The sequence below is a fragment of the Piliocolobus tephrosceles genome, chromosome 20 (genome assembly GCF_002776525.5).
Source record: "Piliocolobus tephrosceles isolate RC106 chromosome 20, ASM277652v3, whole genome shotgun sequence".
In the NCBI taxonomy this organism is placed as follows: Eukaryota; Metazoa; Chordata; class Mammalia; order Primates; family Cercopithecidae; genus Piliocolobus; species Piliocolobus tephrosceles.
The window spans coordinates 11,129,837-11,151,984 of record NC_045453.1 but is presented as its reverse complement, the minus strand read 5'-3'; the positions used below and the strand labels follow the sequence as shown (position 1 = coordinate 11,151,984).

The 22,148-nt window shown below is 45.6% G+C and overlaps 1 protein-coding gene and 1 long non-coding RNA gene across 2 annotated transcripts in view; one reads left to right on the top strand and one right to left on the bottom strand.

Moving 5' to 3' along the window:
• The window catches only part of LOC111553291, a 28,907-nt gene extending 11,628 nt beyond the window's left edge, over positions 1-17,279 (bottom strand). Inside the window, exon 1 of the long non-coding RNA XR_002734882.1 lies at positions 17,098-17,279. This is a non-coding gene — a long non-coding RNA (uncharacterized LOC111553291). The remainder of the gene's footprint in view (positions 1-17,097) is intronic.
• A 3,074-nt stretch (positions 17,280-20,353) lies between these two features.
• Positions 20,354-22,148, top strand: part of KIAA1755 (KIAA1755 ortholog) — a 43,237-nt gene continuing 41,442 nt past the window's right edge. Inside the window, 1 exon segment of the mRNA XM_031934712.1 lies at positions 20,354-20,425. Within this exon segment, the coding sequence (XP_031790572.1) occupies positions 20,354-20,425 (72 nt within the window).

Here is a 22,148-nt window from a genome sequence, read left to right as displayed (position 1 = left end):
CAACAACGATGGTGGTCCCGTAAGCCTAGACCTTCCAGTAGGACGAGATGTGGAGGTGACAGGCAGTGATATTGATGATCCTGATCCAGTGTAGGCCTAGGCTAATACGTGTGTTTGCTTTTTTTTTTTTTTTTTTTTTTTTTTTGAGATGGAGTTTTGCTCTTGTTGCCCAGGCTGGAGTGCAGTGGTACAATCTTGGCTCATTGCAACCTTCACCTCCTGGGTTCAAGCAACTTCTCTGCCTCAGCCTCCCAAATAGCTGGGATTACAGGCATATGTCACCACACCTGGCTAATTTTTGTATTTTTAGTAGAGATGGGGTTTCCCCATGTTGGCCAGGTTGGTCTCGAACTCCCGACCTCAGGTGATCCACCAGCCTTGGCCTCCCAAAGTCCTGGGATTACAGGTGTGAGCCACCACACCCGGCCCATGTTTGCAGTTTAGTTATTTTTATTTTTTGTTTTAATTTTTAGCAACAAGTTCTCACTCTGTGGCTCAGACTGGAGGGCAGTGGAGGGATCCTAGCTCACTGCAGTCTTCACTTCCTGGGTTGAAGCTATCCTCCTGTATCAGCCTCCCGAGTAGCTGAGACTACAGGCATGCATCACCATGCCCGGCTAATTTTTCTTTTAATAGATAAGTCTTGCTATGTTGCCCAGGCTTGCCTTGAACTCCTGGCCTCAAACTATCCTCCTGCCCTCAAACTATCCTCCTGCCTCTGCCTTCCAAAGTGCTGGGATTATAGGCACGAGCCACTGCATCTGGCCTTCCATTTTAGTTTTTAACAAAAAAAGTTTAAAAATTAAAACAAATTTAAAAATAGAAAAAAGCTTATGGAATAAAGATATAAATCTTTATATATAAATATATATAATTATATATAAAGCTTATATATATAAATATTTCTTTAAATCTTTTTTTGTACACTTGCTTAATGTGTTTGTGTTTTAAGTTGTCATTACAAGAGTCAAAAGTTTTAAAAATTAAAAAGTTTAGAAAGTAAAAAATTACAGCTAAGGTTAATTTATTATTGAAGAAAGAAAAATATTTTTAGGGCCGGGCGCGGTGGCTCACTCCTGTAATCCCAGCACTTTGGGAGGCCAAGGTGGGTGGATCATCTGAGGTCAGGAGTTCATAGACCAGCCTGGCCAACATGGTGACTCTCCGCCTCTACTAAAAATACAAAAATTAGCCAGGCGTGGTGGCTGGCATTTGTAATTCCAGCTACTCGGGAGGCTGAGGCAGGAGAATCTCTTGAACCCGGGAGGCAGAGGTTGCAGTTGAGCCAAGATTGTGCCACTGCACTCCAGCATGGGTGACAAAAGCAAAACTCTGTCTCAAAAAAAAAAAAAGAAAGAAAAAGAAAAATATTTTTATAAATTCCATGCAGTCTGAAGGTACAACGTTTATAAAGTTTACGGTAGGGTACAGTAATGTGCTAGGCCTTCAAATTCACTCACAACTCACTCACTGACTCACCCAGAGCAACTTCCAGTCTTGCAAGCTTCATTCATGGTAAGTGTATTTTTACGGTTCCTTTTGTGTGTTTAGATACACAAATATTTACCGTTATGTTACAACTGCCTACAGTATTCAGTACAATAACACAGTGTACAGGTTTGTAGCCTAGGAGTAGTAGGCTATACCATATAGCCTAGATGTGTAGCTGGCTATACCACCTAGGTTTGTGTAAGTACACTGACGTTCACACTATGACGAAACTGCCTAACAGTGCATTTATCAGAACATATCCCCGTAACAATGCATTTATCGGAACGTATCCCTGTCAATAAGGGACATGTGACTGTTTATTTATGCCCTTATTTATTTATATCAGTGTATGCTTTATTTTCTTGTTCAAGTTGTTCCATCCAGCTTTGGTCATTAGAAGCTCTTTCAGTTGTTTTCTGTGTCCCTTTCACATCCTTCCATCATTGTGGATTTCTTTGATGTTTTAGGCATTTTCTTACCTTCTGTCATTGTACGATGCTCCAGGCTCATCTTGTACATTGTACATTTTCTAACCCAGTCCTTGCTTGAATCAGCCATTTCTCTCTAAATTTCTCTCTCTCTCTCTTTCTCTCTCTAAGACAGATCTCGCTCTGTTGCCCAGGCTGGAGTGTAGCGGTGTGATCTCAGCTCACTGCAACCTCTGCCTCCCAGGCTCAAGCCATCCTCCCATGTCATCTTCCTGAGCAGCTGGGACTACAGGCACCTGCCACCATGCCCAGCTGATTTTTTTATTTTTTGTAGAGACAGGGTTTCGTCATGTTGATCAGGCTGGCCTGAACTCCTGGGCTCAAGCAATCCACCTGCCTCAGACTCCTAATGTGTTGGGATTATAGGCATAAGTCACCATGTCCAGCCTGAATCAGCCATTTCTCCAGGGATCCCTGTTTTCTTTTACTGGAGAATGTAATCAGACACCAAAATCTGGATGTTAAGTGTGCTTATTACTACCACAATATCGATGCTTCTAAGTACTCTTAGCTGATAGAACAAGGAAATATATGTATATATGAACTTTTGTATATACACATACCTATAAACATTTCTGTATGCAACTATCAACTTACCTGTCTGCATTGGGAGGCTACTGTCTCCAACTCAAATCCATTGCCACATGGATCATTCCAGCCCCTTGCTTGTCAGTAATCTCTCACTCCAACGGTGAGAAACCTCATCATTCTTCTCTTGAGAATCAAATTGTCTAGACTTTGGCTAGTGGGAGCCCCTTTAAGTTGGCTCCTTTAGACTTGGCCTCATCATTCATTGAGTGTTTCCTTGCATTTTGACATGAGATGCTTCAGGTTCACCGTGCACTTTCCCTGCCCAATCCTGGAATCAGCCATTTCTCTAAGGACACTAGTTCTGTTTAGTGGGGAAGGCATTTAGGAGACAAGATCTGGACCCTGAGCGTGCTAATTGCTATAGATATGTTGCTTTTCCCTGGTCTGCTCATATCAATGTCTCCAATTAACACTCATAGCCATAGCCACAGATCCTTCCTCCACTCCACGTTTTTTACTTCCTTTCCCCCATAGTCAGAACGCTGAGTCCCAAAACATCAGCACGTTTACTCATTTCTTCCATCATACAACACAGAGATAGTAGTTTTAGAATTATAACACTAAATACCTAGACACCTGTGGTTAAACTTATTTATTTTCTTTGTGTGGCTATATTATTATTTGACATTCAGTTAAGCTCATCTCTTTTCTCTTGTTTACAAGTTTACAGTTTACATTTTTATCTTTTTATTTGATTTTATTTTTGAAAATGTAAAATATTTGCATAGTTAAAAAGTCAAAAATCCTGTACAAATATATTCAGAGGAATCTCACTCCCGTCTCTTTCTTCTCCATCGATATTCCCAGTAACTCCTTAAGAGTAACCATTTGCAATAAGTTTCTGATTTATCCTTCCTGGGTTTCTTTTGCATAATTATTTAAATATGTATGTAAATACATAAATGTTTCTTTTTTATTTTCTTAAAGGTTTGTTTAGTATAGGTAGTCCTTTATTTTGCTTTTATCTTATTTTGTTGTTTAACAATATATGCTGGAAATCACTCCCTGTAGGTTTATAGAGATCTTCCTTCTTGCCTTCACGGCTGCATAACGTTCTCTCATGTGGTACCATAGTTTATTCGTCCAGTTTCTACAGATGGGCATTTGGGTATTTTCAACATTTTGTATTATAAATAATTCCTCAATAAATAACCTTGCATATACATTTTTCATATTTGTGGAATTATATCTTTAGGTTAAATCCTAGAAGTAAATATCCAGGGTCAAAGAGTAAATGCATATGCTGTTTTGTTCTATATTACAAATTCCTTCCTAGGTTTATTGCCAACAGGCATTACTGACAATTTATAAGAATAGCTATTTGCTCAAAGCCTCACCAACAGGTATTGTCAAGCTTTTGAAATTTTGTCAATGTGATTGATGAAAAATGGCATTTCAGTGCAGTTTTGATTTACTTAAAAAATTCTTGTATGTGCCAGGCCCATTGTACATATGTTTCCCGAGGACATGTGTTGGGTCATTTCAAACAACTCCAATACACTGGATCTTAGGGCTGACCTAATCCTATGGATGTTTGGTGGCTGTGGCTCTCCACCATGCCTTTGGGGCCAGGAGGGTCTCCACAGAGGGTCCCAGCTTCTCAATACACTCCTCTGGTTCTGCAGGCTACTGACCCTGCCCTGAGTCCCCCACCAGCTGAGAAACTGCTTCCTCCACACAAAGAAGACTCTGACTGAGGAGGATGACTTGGCTTCTGAAAAATGCTGAAGTCTTGACCTCCTCCACAATTCCGAGGGCCAGCTGGGGCCAAGGAATGATGGAGCCAGGACCCCAGGGTAGGAAGGACTAGTATGGACTGCTGCTTGAGGAAGCTGGATTTGGAGACACAGAGTGGCCTGTCTCCCCAGGATGAGTGGTCTAGCCTCTGATGACCTCTTGGCTTCAAAACTCACTAACTCTCTCCTTCTCTGGCTGCCTGAATAACCTCCCTAAAGCTTAGAGATGACCAGGGATTACAAACCTCTTCTGGCTCTCCAGGCTCTGACCCTCACTTTTTCAGTGGGACTTCCCCCGTTACCTAGTGCACTCTGTGTAAATCCATCCAGTCATCCAACTATCCAGTCATCCACCCATATTAGTTATCTATTGATGCATAACATAACATTATTTCACAGCTCAGCATCTGAGACAACAATAAACATTTATTGTTTCACACAGTTTCTGTGGATCAGGTGTTTGGAAGCAGCCTCACTGGGTGGTTGTAACTCAGGGTCTCTCATGAGGTTGCAGTCAAGCTGTCAGCTGGGGCTGCGATCATCTAAGGCCAGATGGGGCTGGAGGAGCCGCTTCCGAGGTGACTCACTCACATGGTTGGCAAGTTGGTGCCGGCCATTGGCAAGACGCCTCAGTTCCTCGACAGCTGGGTGTTTCCACAGGACTGTTTGAGTATCCTAACAACATGGCAGCTGGCTTTCCCCATAGCAAGCAATCCAAGAAACAGCCAGGCAGAAGTCACAGTGTCTTTTGTGACCTAGTCTCTGAAATCACAAGTTATTACTTCTACATGTGGCTGTTTACAGGGGAGTCTCTGAGTTCAGCCCACACTGAAGGGGGCTCCGGAGTGTTAAGAAATTTGGGGACATATTTTAAAATCATCACACCATCTACCCACTTAGCCAACAAAGATTTATTGGGCACCTGCTGTGTGCCTGGCCCTGTGAATAGCTCACAGTCCAGAATCTTGAGGAGTATAACATCTAGGTAGGAGTGCAAATTCAAATGTCCACAGGGTTCAGGAAGTAGTATGAATGAGTGAACTGAGCCAGGTGAGGACTCTGGTGAGCTGGATAGCATGTACCTAGATAAAGGCAGAGGCTGCTGCCCAGTTCTGGAGTGTCTGTGAAGCCTCCCAGCTTTTAGATGTTGACAATTGATTCCATTTTCATGGTTTTTTCTTTGCTTTTTTTTTTTTTTTTTTTTTACCTTCTCTTTGCCTGATTTGGCCTATCCACTGGCAGTTTGCAAGCTCTGATGCAGCCACACCAAATTTCTCAATGTTCCCTCAAACATTGATTCATTCAACAAACATTTGCATGCACTGGGCCCCTTTCACACATTACAGAAATAACTTGCGATCACCCCCTGCACACGCTGTTTCTTTGGCTTGGAACGCCTTCTTATTTTTCTCCCCACGATGAACTTCTATTTCTCCTTCAAAACCTAGGTGTACATGTCCCTTCCTCTGGAAAACCTCGTCTGACCCAATCTCTAGGGGTTTTATTGGTTCCCTCCTCTAGGTTCCTACCATATTTGTGTCCACAGTTCCATCAATGCACCCCTGCCTCACTCACCAGAAGGTGGGCTCCTGGGGGTTGAATAAAAAGACAGGTTGGAGAAGATTGTCTCTGGCCACCTGGCAGGGCTTCCCAAGGGAGGCGGTCCTGGAAGGAGGAACAGGACTTGCAGAACAGGGGTCACCTGGTGGGGGAAAGAGGAGAGCAAAACCAGAGGCAGGAAAGCATGGGTGGGGCCTGAAGCTGGGAGGGTCCCGGCTCCTTCCTCCACAGAGCTCACCCAGCCACCAAGGTTCTTGGCTGCCTCCCCAGCTGATGAGGGGCGAGGCCTGCAGGCCCCCACAGAGGAGCCCAAAGTAATCAGGGGAAGGGAGACTGCTGGAACAAGAAACCCAAGTCCTGAATGAGTCATCGATGGAGTCTGTCCTACAATAACAAGAAAGGGCTGGACTGGGAGGGAAAGAGAAACTCCAGAGGTGCAGGACTTCTCCAGAGGCTCCGGGATGTGCTGGGGGAGCTGCACAGCCCTCTGTGTCCCCTGCCTTGGAGTCTGCAGCCCCAAGTCCCCCCAGAGCCCTGACTTTTGGCTTCCACCACCCTTGGAGCCCAACTTTTCTCCAGCCCCTCATGTCAGCCCCCTTGCTAGTGGGTCTCTCTGCAGCCCCTGCCCCTCCCATGGTCTCCTCCACCCAGCACTGGAGGAACCTTTTGAAGGGAGGTGGGGGCAAGAAAAACCTAATCTGATCACATTACTCCCTCCTGAATTCCTTCCCATGGGTTTTCATGACTGTAAGGAGAAAATTCAAACTCTCTGGTATACAGAGCCTTGCCCATGCCTCCCATCTCCTCTTGTGTCCCTGTCCCATCATTCTCTGGCTTTTTTCTGCCTCCAACATGCTCTCTTGCTACAGGCCTTTTGCATGTGCTGTTCCCTCTGACTGTAATGCTTTTCTCTGACTTCTTTTTTTTTGTTTGTTTTGAGACAGAGTCTCGCTCTGTCGCTAGGCTGGAGTGCAGTGGCGCGATCTCTGCTCACTGCAACCTCCGACTCTCTGGTTCAAGCGATTTTCCTGCCTCAGCTTCCCGAGTAGCTGGGATTACAGGCATGCGCCACCACACCCAGCTAATTTTTGTATTTTTACTAAAGACAGGGTTTCATCATGTTGGCCAGGATGGTCTCTATCTCCTGACCTTGTGATCTGCCTGCCTCAGCCTCCCAAAGTGCTGGAATTGCAGGCGTGAGCCACCGAGTCCAAACTTCCCTGACTTCTTATGTTTTCTCTTTGAATCTCAGCTTAAGCCCTCTGGGCCACCCTCCTGGACTTCCACTGGGTTCCATTGATTTGTGCTTTTTTTTCCCTTTAAGACCTTACCACCATTTGTATGAGGCATTCATTATTAACATCTGACTGTCTTCTAGACTGTGAGCTACATGAAGGCAGGGGCTGTCTGTCATGTTCACCCTGATACGGCCAGCATCCAGCACGCTGTCTCTGGCACAGACTGGACACTCAATAAATGCATCTCGTGACCTCCATCCCTAGGGAGACGTGACATATGCATGTGTTGTTGCCTCACAGCAGACAGGGGCAAGAGGCAAAGCAGAGGTTATGGGTTCCATTTTACAGGTTAGAAAACTGAGGTTCTGAGAATTCAGGCAAACCCCCAAGATGTCTCAAGGAGTTAGTGGGCACAGAGGGACCTGAATTCCAAGGTCTCTGCTTATATATCACAGGTTTCTCCATCAGGAGGCCATTTTAGGGGCAGATGAAGTATAACAGATTGTTGTCCTGGCTGGACAGTGCGACGATGTGAGTCATACCTCCCTACGTGAAGCTCCCTGGCATAAATCAGGACGGTTAAACAAGGTAAGTTTTCAGTCTTTTTTAGGAGCTCTAAGAGGTTTTATTCCCACAGGTCATTTCCATCTCATCCTTCCCACCAAGATTGTGGGCACCCTAGGAAAGGGTGAGACAGTGTCTGAAGTCCCTAATGTACCCACAGGTCACTCTCCAAAGTCCGTCCTAGGACCTGATCAGGAAACATTTAAACATCAGATTTTCCCCTGTGAAAAGAGGAGGTCATTGAGAGAAGAAGCTGTCTTTTTTTTGGTCTTTTTCCTCCTCAGTGTTTCTAAGTGGGTAATGATCACCAAAGGTTTTGTTGTTTACCTTGTGTTCCCATCCCCCTCCTTCTGTTTGTTTTGGAGAGCTTCTCCTCTCTCCATGCAGCCCTGGTAGAGCCATCATCATGTGCTTCCACCCAAGGGTGGGCATAGAATCTATTCCAGCCAATCAGAATATCTTCATTACCTTGGTCACAGTGATTCGTTCAAGAATTGACATGTGACCCAAGCAAAGCCAATCAGGGTCTTCCCTGAGATTACTATTTTGATGATGTCTCTATATTAGGATTGCCAGCTTGAGACCTTATAGGCCTGGAGGCCAACTTCTCTAGTCATAGGGAAGAAGCTATCAGAATGATGACAGAGCTCCTGCACCACTTCTCTGTTATAAGGCGCTTAAAGTCCCTTTTTACTTTGAGATTGAGTTGAGTTTCTATCATTTGCAATCAAGAGTCCTTGGCCAGGCGTAGTGGCTCATGCCTGTCATCCCAGCACTTTGAGACCAAGGTGAGTGGATCACCTGAGGTCAGGTCGAGCCCAGCCTGGCCAACACGGTGAAACCCCGTCTCTACTAAAAATACAAAAATTAGCTGGGTGTGGTGGTGGGGCACCTGTAATCCCAGCTACTCGGGAGGCTGAGGCAGGAGAATCACTTGAACCTGGGAGGCAGAGGTTGCAGTGAGCCGAGACCACACCATTGCACTCTAGCTTGGGCAACAAGAGCAAAAACTCTCTCTCAAAAATAAAAATAAGAGTCCGTGATGGGGAAGGCCAATTTCATGCTGAGGGAGGTGCCCTTCAGCCTCCCTGTCCTGGGTCATTCTTTGCCCCTAGCACTCACAATAATCTCTGTGCCACCCCTATTCTCCCCATTAGAGAAGATGAGGATCACTCCTTTTCAGCCCAGTCTTCTGCAGCTCACAGCTAATGTCACCTGTGTCCTCTGAGAAACAGAGGCCAAAGACAGAGTTAAGAATGCCAAGAGATGCATGGGGGTAATGCCTGCAAAGGATAATGGGGAGAGGGAGCAGGAGAAAAAATGGGAGCCTTTGGACGTTGATGCAGGTCTATGAAAGAAGACGGGGAAGGAAGAAGGATTGGGTAGAAAGAGCTTCAGACTGTGGTGCATCTCTTAGACAGTCTTGGACAGCCCAACAGGGGACTCTGGCACAGAGATTATTCATAGAGAAATCCTATATTAGGCAGAAATAATGAACCCTCATTCACAGTGTGCTTAGCTGCAAGCTGCCCAGGAAGCAGGTGGCCTCAGCTCAAAACCTGAAGCAGATCCTAAAGATATCTGCAGCTCACACAATCTATCTTGAAGGGAGATCTCAGTGGACTCTATGGTTGATACGCTCTCTTAGTGCCTATACATTATCATAAGGGCCTATGGCAAAATGCAAACCCAAGCCTTCTGTCTCTGGAGCCTTCTGCCTCTGGAGCCCATTTCCTTACACGTTGTGAACTTCAGATGGTGAATAAGCATCGTCTTCATGTCAATATGTATTGATTGGTAGCAGCTGCCTGCACTTTCTGTTGAGGAGGACTCTGGGGCAGTTTCTAGGTTTAGCAGAAATTTCCAATATGGATTAGTGATGTCTGTCATGGGTATGGGAGGGGTGAGTATATGCACACATGCCAAGTATTTAGCATCCTCATAGTAGGAGCAAATAAATTTTTATTAAACGATTGAATGAATGCATTCTGAATCCCGTGACATCCTGCTTAAATTAGGCAACTCCCTTCCCCCAAGTAAGCCTGTCCCCTGGTGAGGTGTCCTGGCACGTGGGCCTGGGAATCTCAAAACCACAGGCAGAGCTTCCATTTGCTGAGAACCTGTTATATGCCAAGCATTGTGTTAAACGCTTTCAGTGCATTCTTTCACTGGATTCTTACAAGAGCCTTACGAAGAGAGATTATATAATCACCATTTTATGCTGAGGAAACTGTGGCCCCGTGCGGAGAACTGCACAGTGAACCAGTAGCAGAGCCCATTTCCACAGTCCTTCCCCATTTTCTCACTCCACCATGTATGTAAGACCAGTGATGGATTTTGTTATTTCTCAAAATTTAGTGTAGCAATTGGCACATGATTCAGTTATTTGTTTGCCAGAGAGAGAGAGGGAGGAAGTGAATACTTGAAGTCCTTGGAAGATCCACTGGAAATTCCCAGAGAGATGAACCAAGTCCAGTCCAGCAGTTAAGCCTGTGTATTTGAAGGGTGAATTCACAACCCCTAGCCCCTAACACAACACTATTTTATTCTATTTTTATTTTTATTTCTGTGGGTACATAGTAGGTGTATATATTTATGGAGCACATCAGATGTTTTGATACAGGCATTCGATGTATAATAATCACATAATGAAGAATGGGGTATCCATCCCCTCAAGCATTTGTCCTTTGTGTTGCAAACAATCCAATTATACAGTTAGATATTTTTAAATGCAGTTAAATTATTATTTGCTATAGTTATCCTGTTGTGCTACCAAATACTAGGTCTTATTCATTCTTACTATTTTTTTTGTACCTATCAACCAACCCCACCCCCCCCCCCCCCACCCCCCCACCACTACCCTTCCTAGCCTCTGGTAAACATCCTTCTACTCTCTGTCTCCACTCATTCAATTGTTTTGATTTTTAGATCCCACACATAAGTGTAGCATGTGATGTTTGTCTTTCTGTGTCTGGCTTATTTCCCTTTGCATACTGATCTCCAGTTCCATCTATGTTGTTGCAAATAACAACATCTCATCCTTTTTTTATGGCTGAGCAGTACTCCATTGTGTGTAAGTACCACATTTTCTTTAGCCACTCATCTGTTGATGGACACTTAGGCTGCTTCCAAACTTTGGCTATTGTGAAGAGTGCCGCAACAAACATGGGAGTGCAGATGATCTCTTCCATATACTGACTTCCTTTCTTTTGGGTATAGACCTAGTAGTGGGATTGCTGGGTCATATGGTAGATCTATATTTGGTTTTTTGAGGAACCTTCCAGCTGTTCTCCATAGTGCTTGTACTACTTTACATTCCCACCGAGAGTGTAAGAGAGTTCCTTTTTCTCCACATCCTTGCTGGCATTTGTTAATGCCTGTCTTTTGGATAAAAGCCATGCTCACTGGGGTGAGATGATACCTCATTGTAGTTTTGATTTGCATTCCTCTGATGATCAGTGACGTTGAGCACCTTTTCATATACCTGTTTGCCATTTGTATGCCATCTTCTTTTGAGAAATATCTATTCAAATTTTTTTGCATGTTTTAAAATCAAATTATTAGATTTTGTCCTTTATAGTTGTCTCAGCTTCTTATATATTCTGGTTGTTAATCCCTTGTCAGATGGATAGTTTGCAAATATTTTCTCCCATTCTGTGTGTTGTCTTTTCACTTTGTTGATTGTTTTCTTTGCTGTGCAAGAGCTTTTTAACTTGATGTGATCTCATTTGTCCATCTTTGCTTTGGTTGCCTGTGCTTGTTGGGTATTACTCAAGAAATTTTTGCCCAGAACAAAGTCCTGGAGAGTTTCCCCAATGTTTTATTGTTGTGGTTTCACAGTTTAAAGTCTTAGATTCAAGTCTTTAATTCATTTTGATTTGATTTTTGTATATGGCAAGAGATAGGGGTCTAGTTTCATTCTTCTGCATATGGATATCCAGTTTTCCCAGCATCATTTGTTGGACTATCTTTTTCCTCATGTATGTTCTTGGCACCTTTGTCAAAAATGAGTTCATTGTAGGTAAGCGGAATTCTTTCTGGGTTCTCTATTCTGTTCCATTGTTCTATGTATTTGTTTTTATGTCAGTAACATGCTGTTTTGGTTACTATAGCTCTGAAGTATAATTTGAAGTCAGGTAATGTGATTACTCCACTCTTCTTTTGGTTTAGAATAGTTTTGACTATTCTGGGTCTTTTGTGGTTCCACATAAATTTTAGGATTGTTTTTTCTATTCCCGTGAAGAATGTCAATGATATTTTGATAGGGATTGCATTGAATCTGTATATTGCTTTGGGAGTATCTTTCCATTGTTTGGTGTCCTCTTCAATTTCTTTCATTTTATATTTTATAGTTTTCATTATAGAGATCTTGTATGTCTTTGGTTAAATTAGTTCCTAGGTATTTAATTTTATTTTTAGCTATTTTAAATGGGATTACTTTTTAAATTTCTTTTTCAGATTGTTCACTGGTGGCATATAGAAATGCTGCTGATTTTCATATGTTGATTTTGTATCCTGCAATCTTACTGAATTTGTTTATCAGTTCTAATAGTTTTGTGGTGGAGTCTTTAGGCTTTCTCAAATATAAGATTATGTCATCTGCAAACAAGTATATTTTGACTTCTACCTTTCCAATTTGGATGCCCTTTATTTCTTCCTGTTGCCTGATTGCTCTATCTAGGACTTCCAGTACTATGTTGAAAAACAGTGACAAAAGTGGTCATCCTTGTTGTGTTCCAGATCTTAGAGGAAAGGCTTTCATTTTTTCCCCATTCTGTATGATACTAGCTATAGGTCTGTCGTATATGGCTTTTATTATGTTGAGGTATTTTCCTTCTATACCTGGTTTTTTGAGGGTTTTTAATCATGAGCGGAAGTTGACTTTTATCAAATGCATTTTCAGTATCAATTGAAATGACCCTATGGTTTTTGTCCTTCATTCTGTTGATGTGATGTATTACATCAACAGAATGGATTGATTTGCATATGTTGAACCATCCTTGCATCGCAGAGATAAATCCCACTTAGTCATGATGAATGATCTTTTTAATGTATTGCTGATTTCAGTTTGCTAGTATTTTGTTGAGAATTTTTGCATCCATATTCATAAGAGATATTGGCCTGTAGTTTTCTTTTTTAGATGTGTCTTTGTCTGGTTTTGGTAATACTGGCCTCATAGAATGAGTTTGGAAGTATTCCCTCCTCCCTATTTTTTGGAATAACAGCACTATTTTATAAGATGCATGTTAATTCTATGTACCAGACACAGTGCAAAGCACTTTACAGTCATTAACTTATTCTCCACCACAGTCCATTGAGGAAGTATGATTCTCTCTCTTTTACAGAAGATGAATCTGAAGCTCAGAAAGGTGAACCTCCCTGAGGTCATACATAGTATGACTACAAACCATAGGGGTGTGTGTGTGTGTGTGTGTGTGTGTGCACATTGTTGGTTGCATATGGAATTGCTATACCGTGTCAGTAGAGAAAAGTTTTGGAAGAACATGCCTGTGAACAAGGATATAAAGTATGTTGAGAGGCCCAAGGGGTAGAATGTAATTGCACCTTTTTGTTGTTGTTGTTGTTGTTTTGAGACAGAGTCTCACTCTGTCACCCAGGCTGGAGTGTAGTGGTGTGAATCTCAGCTCACTGCAACCTCCACCTCCCAAGTTCAAGTGATTCTCTGCCTCAACCTCCCAGTAGCTGGGATTACAAGTGTGTGCCACCATGCCTGGTTAATCTTTTGCATTTTTAGTAGAGACAAGGTTTTGACATGTTGCCCGGGCTAGTCTCAAACTCCTGAGCTCAGGCAATCTGCCCGCCTCGGCCTCCCAAAGTGCTGGGATTACAGGCATGAGCCACTGTGCCCAGTCTGTAATTGCACTTGTTTATGGACAATTTCATATTCATTTATTCTCCTTTTTATGCAATTTAATTTCCTTTTGGGTGACCAACTATTCCTGATATGTGCAGGTACAGTCTTAGTGAGGCCCTGGGCACATGACCCAGTTAGAATTTCTCTATAAAGGCTTTATTTTGTTTGTTTGTTTGTTTTTTAGAGACGATTCTCACTCTGTCTCCCAGGTTGGAGTGCAATGGTGAATCATAGCTCACTGCAGCCTCGAACTCCTGGGCTCAAGTGATCCTCCCACCTTGGCCTCCTAAGTAGCTGGGATTACAGGAGCGTGCCACCATGCCTGGCTCTTTTAAGGTTCTGAGTCCATCAGTGAGGAACATGAGGGCAGAGAGAATGGTTGGGATTTACTCAGGTAGCATAGCAAAGTGGTTAATAACGTAACTTACGGAATTGGATAGCTGTGTCCAATTCGGAAATCCACAGTTTACTAGCTGTCTGACATTGGGCAGGCTACATACCCTCTCGGTGCCTCAGTTTTTCACCTGTAAAGTGAGGACAACAACAGAATCTTCTTCATAACTGTTATATACTTAGAAAAGTACCTGACACATGTAAAGTTCTACTTTGGTGTGTTTGTTTGTCTTAATGTAATGCCATGTGTTCAAACATTTCCAACTCTTTCCTGATAACGAGACCCCTGGAGCATCCTACTTACTCCAGTGCTTTCCAGAGGATAGACCCCAGCCTCCTCATTGATTCTCTGACTGCCGATCCATTCTTTTCTGCTTAATTAACTCGGAACCCATTTCTGTTGCCTGCAACCCCAGAATGCTGCCTGTCATGTCAATTCTGTCTCATGGCAACCTGGGACTCTAAAACCTTCAAGCAGTGATCCCCCAACTCTCAGTGGAATTCAGTACTGGACATCAAGTCTGTTCTCTCCTTAATTCACATCTGGAGTCATGATACTAAAACCATCCAGACCGTCTCCTGTAGAGAGGGTTTACTTGATTGCTGGGCTGTGTAGCGTAATGGAACTATCGCGGGGGGATTAGTAGTCCCAAATCAGTGATGAGCAAGTGAAGGTCGGGGATGTGAACAAACTCATCAGAAGTTGGGATAGGATGGCTCCTAGGTCAGGTTTTCTCTGCTAAAAGACTGATTAACCTGTGTGGGGAGGGAGATTGGCTGTGGATAAGGCTTGGGTCTCAACTCTAACCCTTACAACTACACTCGTCTTTTTCAGTTCTTCACTTACTCCCCAGTTCCTTTAAGCTGAATATTGCCTCAGAGCTTTTGCACATGCTGTTCTCTCTGCTTAGAACTTGGTTTCTCTGCATCTCCCCGTCTCCACTCTTCTAATTTCTCCCCTTTCAGATCTAGGCTTTTCCCCCTTTCAGATCTAGGCTTTCAGATCTAGGCTTCCTAGACCACCAGCTATAAGCTGATCCCTCTACAGTTCCCAACGTCAACATTTGTTTGCTTCCTTCTTAGCAGTTACCACAGTTATTGTTTTTTTATTTTTCCTGTTTATCTGTTCCTTGCCTGTCTCCCCCACTAGACTGTACATTACTTGAGGGCAGGGACTCTCAAGTAATGTATAGTCTAGTGGGGGAGACAGGCTGACTCAGTGCACAGTGTTTGATAAATAAATGGACAAATCCCCGAGTCATCTAACCAGGAATAACTTTGGTCACTATTTTAGTCTGGGCTGCTGTAACAACATACCTTAGACTGAGAGGCTTACACACAACAGAAATTCTCTTCTCACAGTTCTGGAGGCTGGGAAGCCCTAGATCAAGGCACAGGCAAGTTGGGTGTTTGGTAAGAGCCTTCTTTCTGGACCTTATGTTTCTGGGCCTATCTGGCTGATAGACAGTCCCTTCTCGCTGTGTCTTCACATGGTGGAAGGAGCAAGGCAGCTAGCTCTCTGGGGCCTCTTGGGCACTAGGCTGGGCACAGTGGCTCATGCCTGTAATCCCAGCACTTTGGAAGGGTGAGACAGGCAGATCATCTGAGGTCAGGAGTTTGAGACCAGCCTGGCCAACATGGCGAAATCCTGTCTCTACTAAAAATACAAAAATTGGCCAGGTGTGGTGGCGAGTGCCTAAAATCCCAGCTGCTTGGGAGACTGAGGCAGGAGAATTGCTTGAACCTGGGAGGTAGAGGTTACAGTCAGCTGAGATCATGCCATTGCACTCCAGCCTGGGTGGGCAACAGAGTGAGACTCCATCTCAAATATATATGTGTGTGTGTATATGTATATGTATATATATGTGTGTGTGTGTATATGCCTATATATTAGTCCCTATATATACACATACATATATATGTGTGTGTGTGTGTGTGTGTGTGTATATATATATATATATAGAGAGAGAGAGAGAGGCACTAATCCCATTCGTGAGGGCTCTGTCCTCATGACCCAATCACTTCCCAAAGGCCCCACCTCCTAACACCATCATACTGAGGATTAGGTTTGGGCCTATGAATTTGGGAGGGGACACACACATATAGACCCTAGCAGTCATCTAGTTTCTTAGTGTCACTCCAAAGCTGAGAGGTTCAGGAGGAAATACCGACTTGACCAAGGTCATTATCTGAGAGTCAAGAACAGAACTCGCACACAGCCGTCATCACCTCAAAGCCTTGAATTAGGCCGTCATGATCGGGCCTAATGTGGGAGAATTCAAGGGCCCTGGGACAGATGCTTACTCCTCATCACCAAATCTAAGCAGCAGGCACTGTCGTCGTCGTCATCATCATCATCATCATCATCCCACCCCATTTTGCAGATGAAGAAATCGAAGCTTAAGAGAGTCTGTGACTTGCTGGGAAGTGGATGAGGAGGAGACTCGAACTCGGGCCTGCCAGCTAGGTCCGCCGGCGCTTAACCCGGCTGCTGCGGCTCGAGGCCTCGCTCTGCCCCTCTGTACAATGGGGCCCGGGCGCGCCGTGGGAAGGGCGAGGAGCGAGGAGGAAAACTCGGCGGGGCGGGCTGGGGTTCCTAGGGTTCCAGCTGGCGGCCGAGGGGGTGGGCGGAGGGAAGGGGGGCGGTGGGGGCGGGGCGCGCGGGCTGGGGGCGAGGGAGCAGGCACAAAGGGGCCGCTGTCGCGCCGCGCCCCGCCCCGCCCCGCCTCTGCTGCCGCCCCCGGTCGGGTGGCCCGACCCGCGCCGCCCATGGCTCTCTTGTGTCTCTCGCCGTCTTCAGCCTCAGTCCTTCTCTGTCTCTCTCTCTCCGTTTCTCTCCCTGTCCTCCTCGGCCGCTCCTCCAAGATGATGCCGGGGTCGGTGCCCCGGGCCTGCCCTCTCCCCTGGCTCCAGGGCTAGGCGGGACCGAGGGCTGCCCCAGACAGACGGACCCGCGGACCCACAGACCCTGCGCCCAGTAGAGGAGCCGCGCCGCCCGCCGCTGGCAGCCCGTCACCATGGTAACGCGCCAAGGCCTGGACCACCTCGCTCTGCCCCCTTTCAGCGGGCACAGCCCTCCCCATTCCCTACAGAACAACCCCGGGTGGCCCCGGCCTTTTACGCTGAGACGACCCTCAGTGCTTCGGCAGGGTTGTGCTTACCTGCTTCCACCCCAGCAGGGGTTCAGGGACAGGAGCCCGTCTCTGGCCGCGTCCTCTCCCGGCTTCTCCATGTGTGTGCATGGATGGAGTAAGATTGGACTTGTAAACTTTAATATTCCCCAAACCCTAGACCTGAGCCTGAATCTGAGCCCTCAGGCTGAGGGCTGAAACGGGGTGGTTTTGCATATTAGTTGTGGAACTGACTGTGATAATGCACATTGTCCCGGCAGGGAGTTTGGATGGGGGAGACTGGTGGTGGGGGTTAAAGTCCCCTCCCAGGCCAGCCAGGCAGTGCAGAGCGAGGAGGGTTAAGGGTCCAGAGTGAAAAGGAGAGAACCGCTTACCCGCTTACCAAAACTTGGGATGCTTTTGCTATTTTAGACTCAGCTATGGAAAGTCAGATAGACACATTGAACACAGGGTGCTTCCATGGGAATTGGCTGGGGAGAGGGAAGAGGAAGGGACTTTTGGGGCTGGAACCTTGAAAAAGTTGGGACATTCTGAAAGAATTTGTGTGTGTGTTTGTGTGTGTGTGTGTGTGGTGGGGATGCGTTTGTGCCAGTATCTGGCAACAGGGAATGAAAGAAAAGTCTGTTTTCAGAGGATTTCAGCCCAGTTCCAGACAGATACAAAAGCCTCAGGCAGATTCACGGGGGCTGTAAGGATTTGAAAAAAGCTGTGAAGACAGGCCAAGGCTTTAACCCCGTGACTGTGACCAACCATGTTGAATTTGTATGGGTTTTCACTCACAAAAATGCATCTCCACAAGCAGAAGAATTCCATATAGAGGTGTTCATACTCTCTCTCTCACACACACACAAACGCATGCATGCACATACACGTACACATGCACGCACACGTACACATGCACGCACACGTACACATGCACGCACAGAGCACACCTGAATGCTCCCGCTGACTCACACGGCTGAACACATGTTCACGCCTTCTCATACACCCATGCCTTCTCCACCTGCTCCCCCATACCGCTAAACTATGGACACACACTGACATACACACCACAGACATTTTACAAAACCAGGCACCTACATCTGTGCACTGGTGGGACAGGTGTACACACACATGGCTCTTGGAGCTGTTTGAAAATGCTCTCATAAGCCAATGGCTATGCACCTCTCCCTACAGTCAAACCCCATGCTAGGGTTTTGGTGACTCATACCCACCGACTCAGGAGTCGGTGACTCATACCAACTCTAAGATTAGACCTGCTGCTATCTCCAACAGATGGGGACCTCAGGCTCTGGGAACTTAAGTAGCTGCCCAAGGTCACTCCAACTAGAAAGTGCAAGTTATGACAGTCTGAATTCTGAGCCTGCAGTCAGCGGTCACGGTCACTCCAGGGCCACAGCCTGCACCTGGTGTTTGCCAAGCCTCTCCTGGCTTCACACCTAACCTAGTTATTAGAAATCCCTCACTGAACCCCAGATCCTCAGATCAAGGGTCAGGCACTGGTCTGTCCCCTGTCAAAGGGTAAGCAACTCTTTCCAGATTGGGAACAACGTGCAGATTTCCTTCCCCTGCCTGTCTTTAAATAATAAAGGTTGTTGCCAGCCTACCTCCCTGGTCTCACTTCTGTGCTCCAGCGGCTCCAGCCTTGCTTCAGATCCTCTTATGGTTCATGCTCCCTGCTGCCCCAGGGCCTTTGTACATGCTGTTCCTGCTTGGAGGAATACCTTCACCTAATGAATTCTTATTCACCCAGTAAATCTTCACCCAAATGTCACCTTTTCAGGAAAGCCTTCCCTGATTTCTCTGACTCTTACTCTAGCATGTCATGTATCTTTCCTTTATGATAACCCATCATAGCTGTAATTTTTGTGGGGCATTTGATTAATAGCTGTCTAGTGTTTGGGGGCACCCCCATGTCAGATAATCTTATGGCACAGGGGCTTAGGGTTGATCCTGTCCCATGGTTCCCAAAGTTTAGTATCACTGGAACAACTTTTACACATCCACTTACTGGATAAAATTTATAAGAAAATAATAAAATCTACTACTTATTATTTGCTCAATATTTTTCTTTAAATCAACTTACTTTGTACACTGAAAAATATACCTAAATAGAAAATTTTATATCACAACCATGAAAAAATTAGTATCCATTGTCATAAATAGGAGGTAACTAAGCCAGGCGTGGTGGCTCACGCCTGTAATCCCAGCACTTTGGAAGGCCGAGGTGGGTGGATCACCTGAGGTCAGGAGTTCAGGACCAGCCTGGCCAACATGGTGAAACCCCGTCTCTACTGAAAACACAAAAATTAGCCGGGAATGGTGGCAGGCACCTGTAATCCCAGCTACTTGGGAGGCTGAGGCGGGAGAATGGCTTGAACCCGGGAGGCGGAGGTTGCAGTAAGTTGAGATCGTGCCATTGCACTCCAGCCTGGTTCCTACCTTGGGGGCCGGCAGTCCATGGAGAAGGCAGGTTCATCCACAGATAATTCTAGGCTGTATCTGATGGGTGGTGGGGGTCCATCCCTCAAGCACATGTGTCCTGAAAAGCAAAGAGAAGAAAGGCAAGTCTGGAAGGGCTCTGCCTGGAAGCACATGTGTCCTAAAAAGCAAAGAGAAGAGAGGCAAGTCTGGAAGGGCTCTGAAGGGTGGGCAGGAGGTTGCCCAGTCCAGGGAGCAGGCAGTGGAAGCAGACACCCAGAGATGTGTGTCCAGGCAGCACTTTCCAAGGTGGGGCATCCACCAAGGGTTCCAGAAGGGGAGATTTTAGATGGCGTTTAGACGAACGTTTTTTAGTTTACAGCTTTTCATCTTAATGAGTATTAGGAAGTAATTTAAACAGCACAAACACATAATAATAAATATAAATAATTTTTTTTGAGACAGGGTCTCGCTCCATCACCTGGGCTGGATGGAGTACAGTGGTATGATCATAGCTCACTGCAGCCTCTATCTCCCAGGCTCAAGTAATCCTCCCACCTCAGACTCCCAAGCAGCTAGGACTACAGGTGTGTGCCACCATGCTCAGCTAACTTCTTATTTTTTGTAGAGATAGGGCCTCCCTGTGTTGCCTAGGCTGGTCTTGAACTCCTGGGCTCAAGTGAGTCTCCTGCCTTGGCCTCCCAAAAGTGCTGGGATTATAGGCATGAGTCACCACACCCAGTCAAAAACTAAATTTAAGTTGAAAAAGAATTGACAAAAAGTCAAACATTAAGTAAACAATAATTAATAAAAAATATTAAACCAATAACAAATTAGAATATGTGAACATGGCAGAAAGAACCTCATGAATGGGGCCCATGATGATTGGAAAGCCCTGGGCTACAGCATAAAGTATGGTTTAGAAGAAGTAGGGAAGGTAAGCTGGGAACCGACTGACGGGCCACAGCACCAGGCCAGTGAGTTGCTAAGGCAATAGGGAGCCACCCGAGGTTGTTGAGCAGTGGAGGGTCACAGTTGGATCTCTGTGTTAGGAAGCCCACTGTGATGGCTAAGAGGAGCCTGGCGTGGTAGCAGGGAGCCCGGGGAAAGAGACAGGACAGCTGGTGGTTATGTGCCCAGGGTCATACCCCAGCTCTACCATTTACTAGCTGTAGAGCCTTGAGCTCAGTTTCTTAACTTGTAAAATGAGAATAAAAATACCCAGCCCATAGAATTATTGAGATAAAATAGTTAATGGAAAATGCTTAGCACGGGCCTAACACACAAGACAGTAGGAAGCAGCTCTGGTTACAATTGTGATCATGATGTGATTTGGGTGGGAGATGGTGAGCCCAGGGCAGAGGGAAAGGGGAGAGGGAGAGAAAGGAACAAATACAAAACTAAGGCTGAGTGAGGGGAAGGGGGTCGAGGCCATGCAGATGATACAGACAGAACTGAACTTGAACGTGGGTCTTCTGACACCCACTCGCTTCTCGGTTCACGGCATCAGGGCTGTTTTTCCAGTTTCTGATAGTTTTTTATACGAGCCAATACTCACTCATACCTCCACCCACACAAAAATAAAAAGGACTTGAAGCAGAAGTTTTAATTGGAAGTGAGCAAGAACTTCCTGGCAGCCAGAGCCACGGAATGCTGGTTCTAGAATCCCCAGCCTGGAGAAGTTCAGGAGGAGTGTCCCAGGTCATTGAGACTGGAAGTTACAACCTGACACCCGCTGGGCCGTATCTGGCTCACAAATGTGTTTGGCTTGGCCAACTTTGTCAAAATTGGGAGGTTTTACTGAAAAATCAGTAGATCAGGTGGTGCTGGGCCGAAGCAACACTCGGCTGATGCGGATGAGAAGGGGCGTGTGCCCCAAGCCCCTCTATTCCCTATTGCTTCTCTGGTGCTGAGGCTGACTATCTCCAAAGGGTGGAAGTGAGTGCTTTCTCACATTCAGCCAATGTCTGTCTTCATGTTACCTGTCAGGCCCCTGGAAGCATTTATTTATACCTGTGGCTGTTGGTTTAGACTGACTCTCCCTAGGCCTGAGGCAGGAAGATGAATGAGACAGACTTTTTTTTTTTTTTTTTGAGACGGATCTCACTCTGTCGCCCAGGCTAGAGTGCAGTGGCCTGGATCTCTGCTCACTGCAGCTTCTGCCTCCAGTTTCAAGCAATTCTCCTGCCTCGGCCTTCTGAGTAGCTGTGATTATCGGCACCCGCCACCACACCCGGCTAGTTTTTGTATTTTTAGTAGAGACGGGGTTTCACTATGTTGGCCAGGCTGGTCTTGAACTCCTGACCTTAGGTGATCTGCCTGCCTCAGCCTCCCAAAGTGCTGGGATTACAGGCGTGAGCCACTGCGCCTAGCCAAGACAGATCTTTTTAAACCTTCTCACCAACTGAGGATTAACTGATCCCATTTAGAAACCACATCCCAGCTCCAAACCTTCCTGAACTCGAATATACTTTTTTTTTTTTTTTTTGGAGCTGGGGACTCGCTCTGCCCAGGCTGGAGTGCAGTGGTGTGATCATAGTTTACTGCAGTCTCCACCTCCTGGGCTCAAGTGATCCTCCTGTCTCAGTGCCTCAAGCAACTGGGACTACCATGAGCTACCATGCCTGGCTAAGTTTTTCTATTTTTTGTAGAGACAGGCT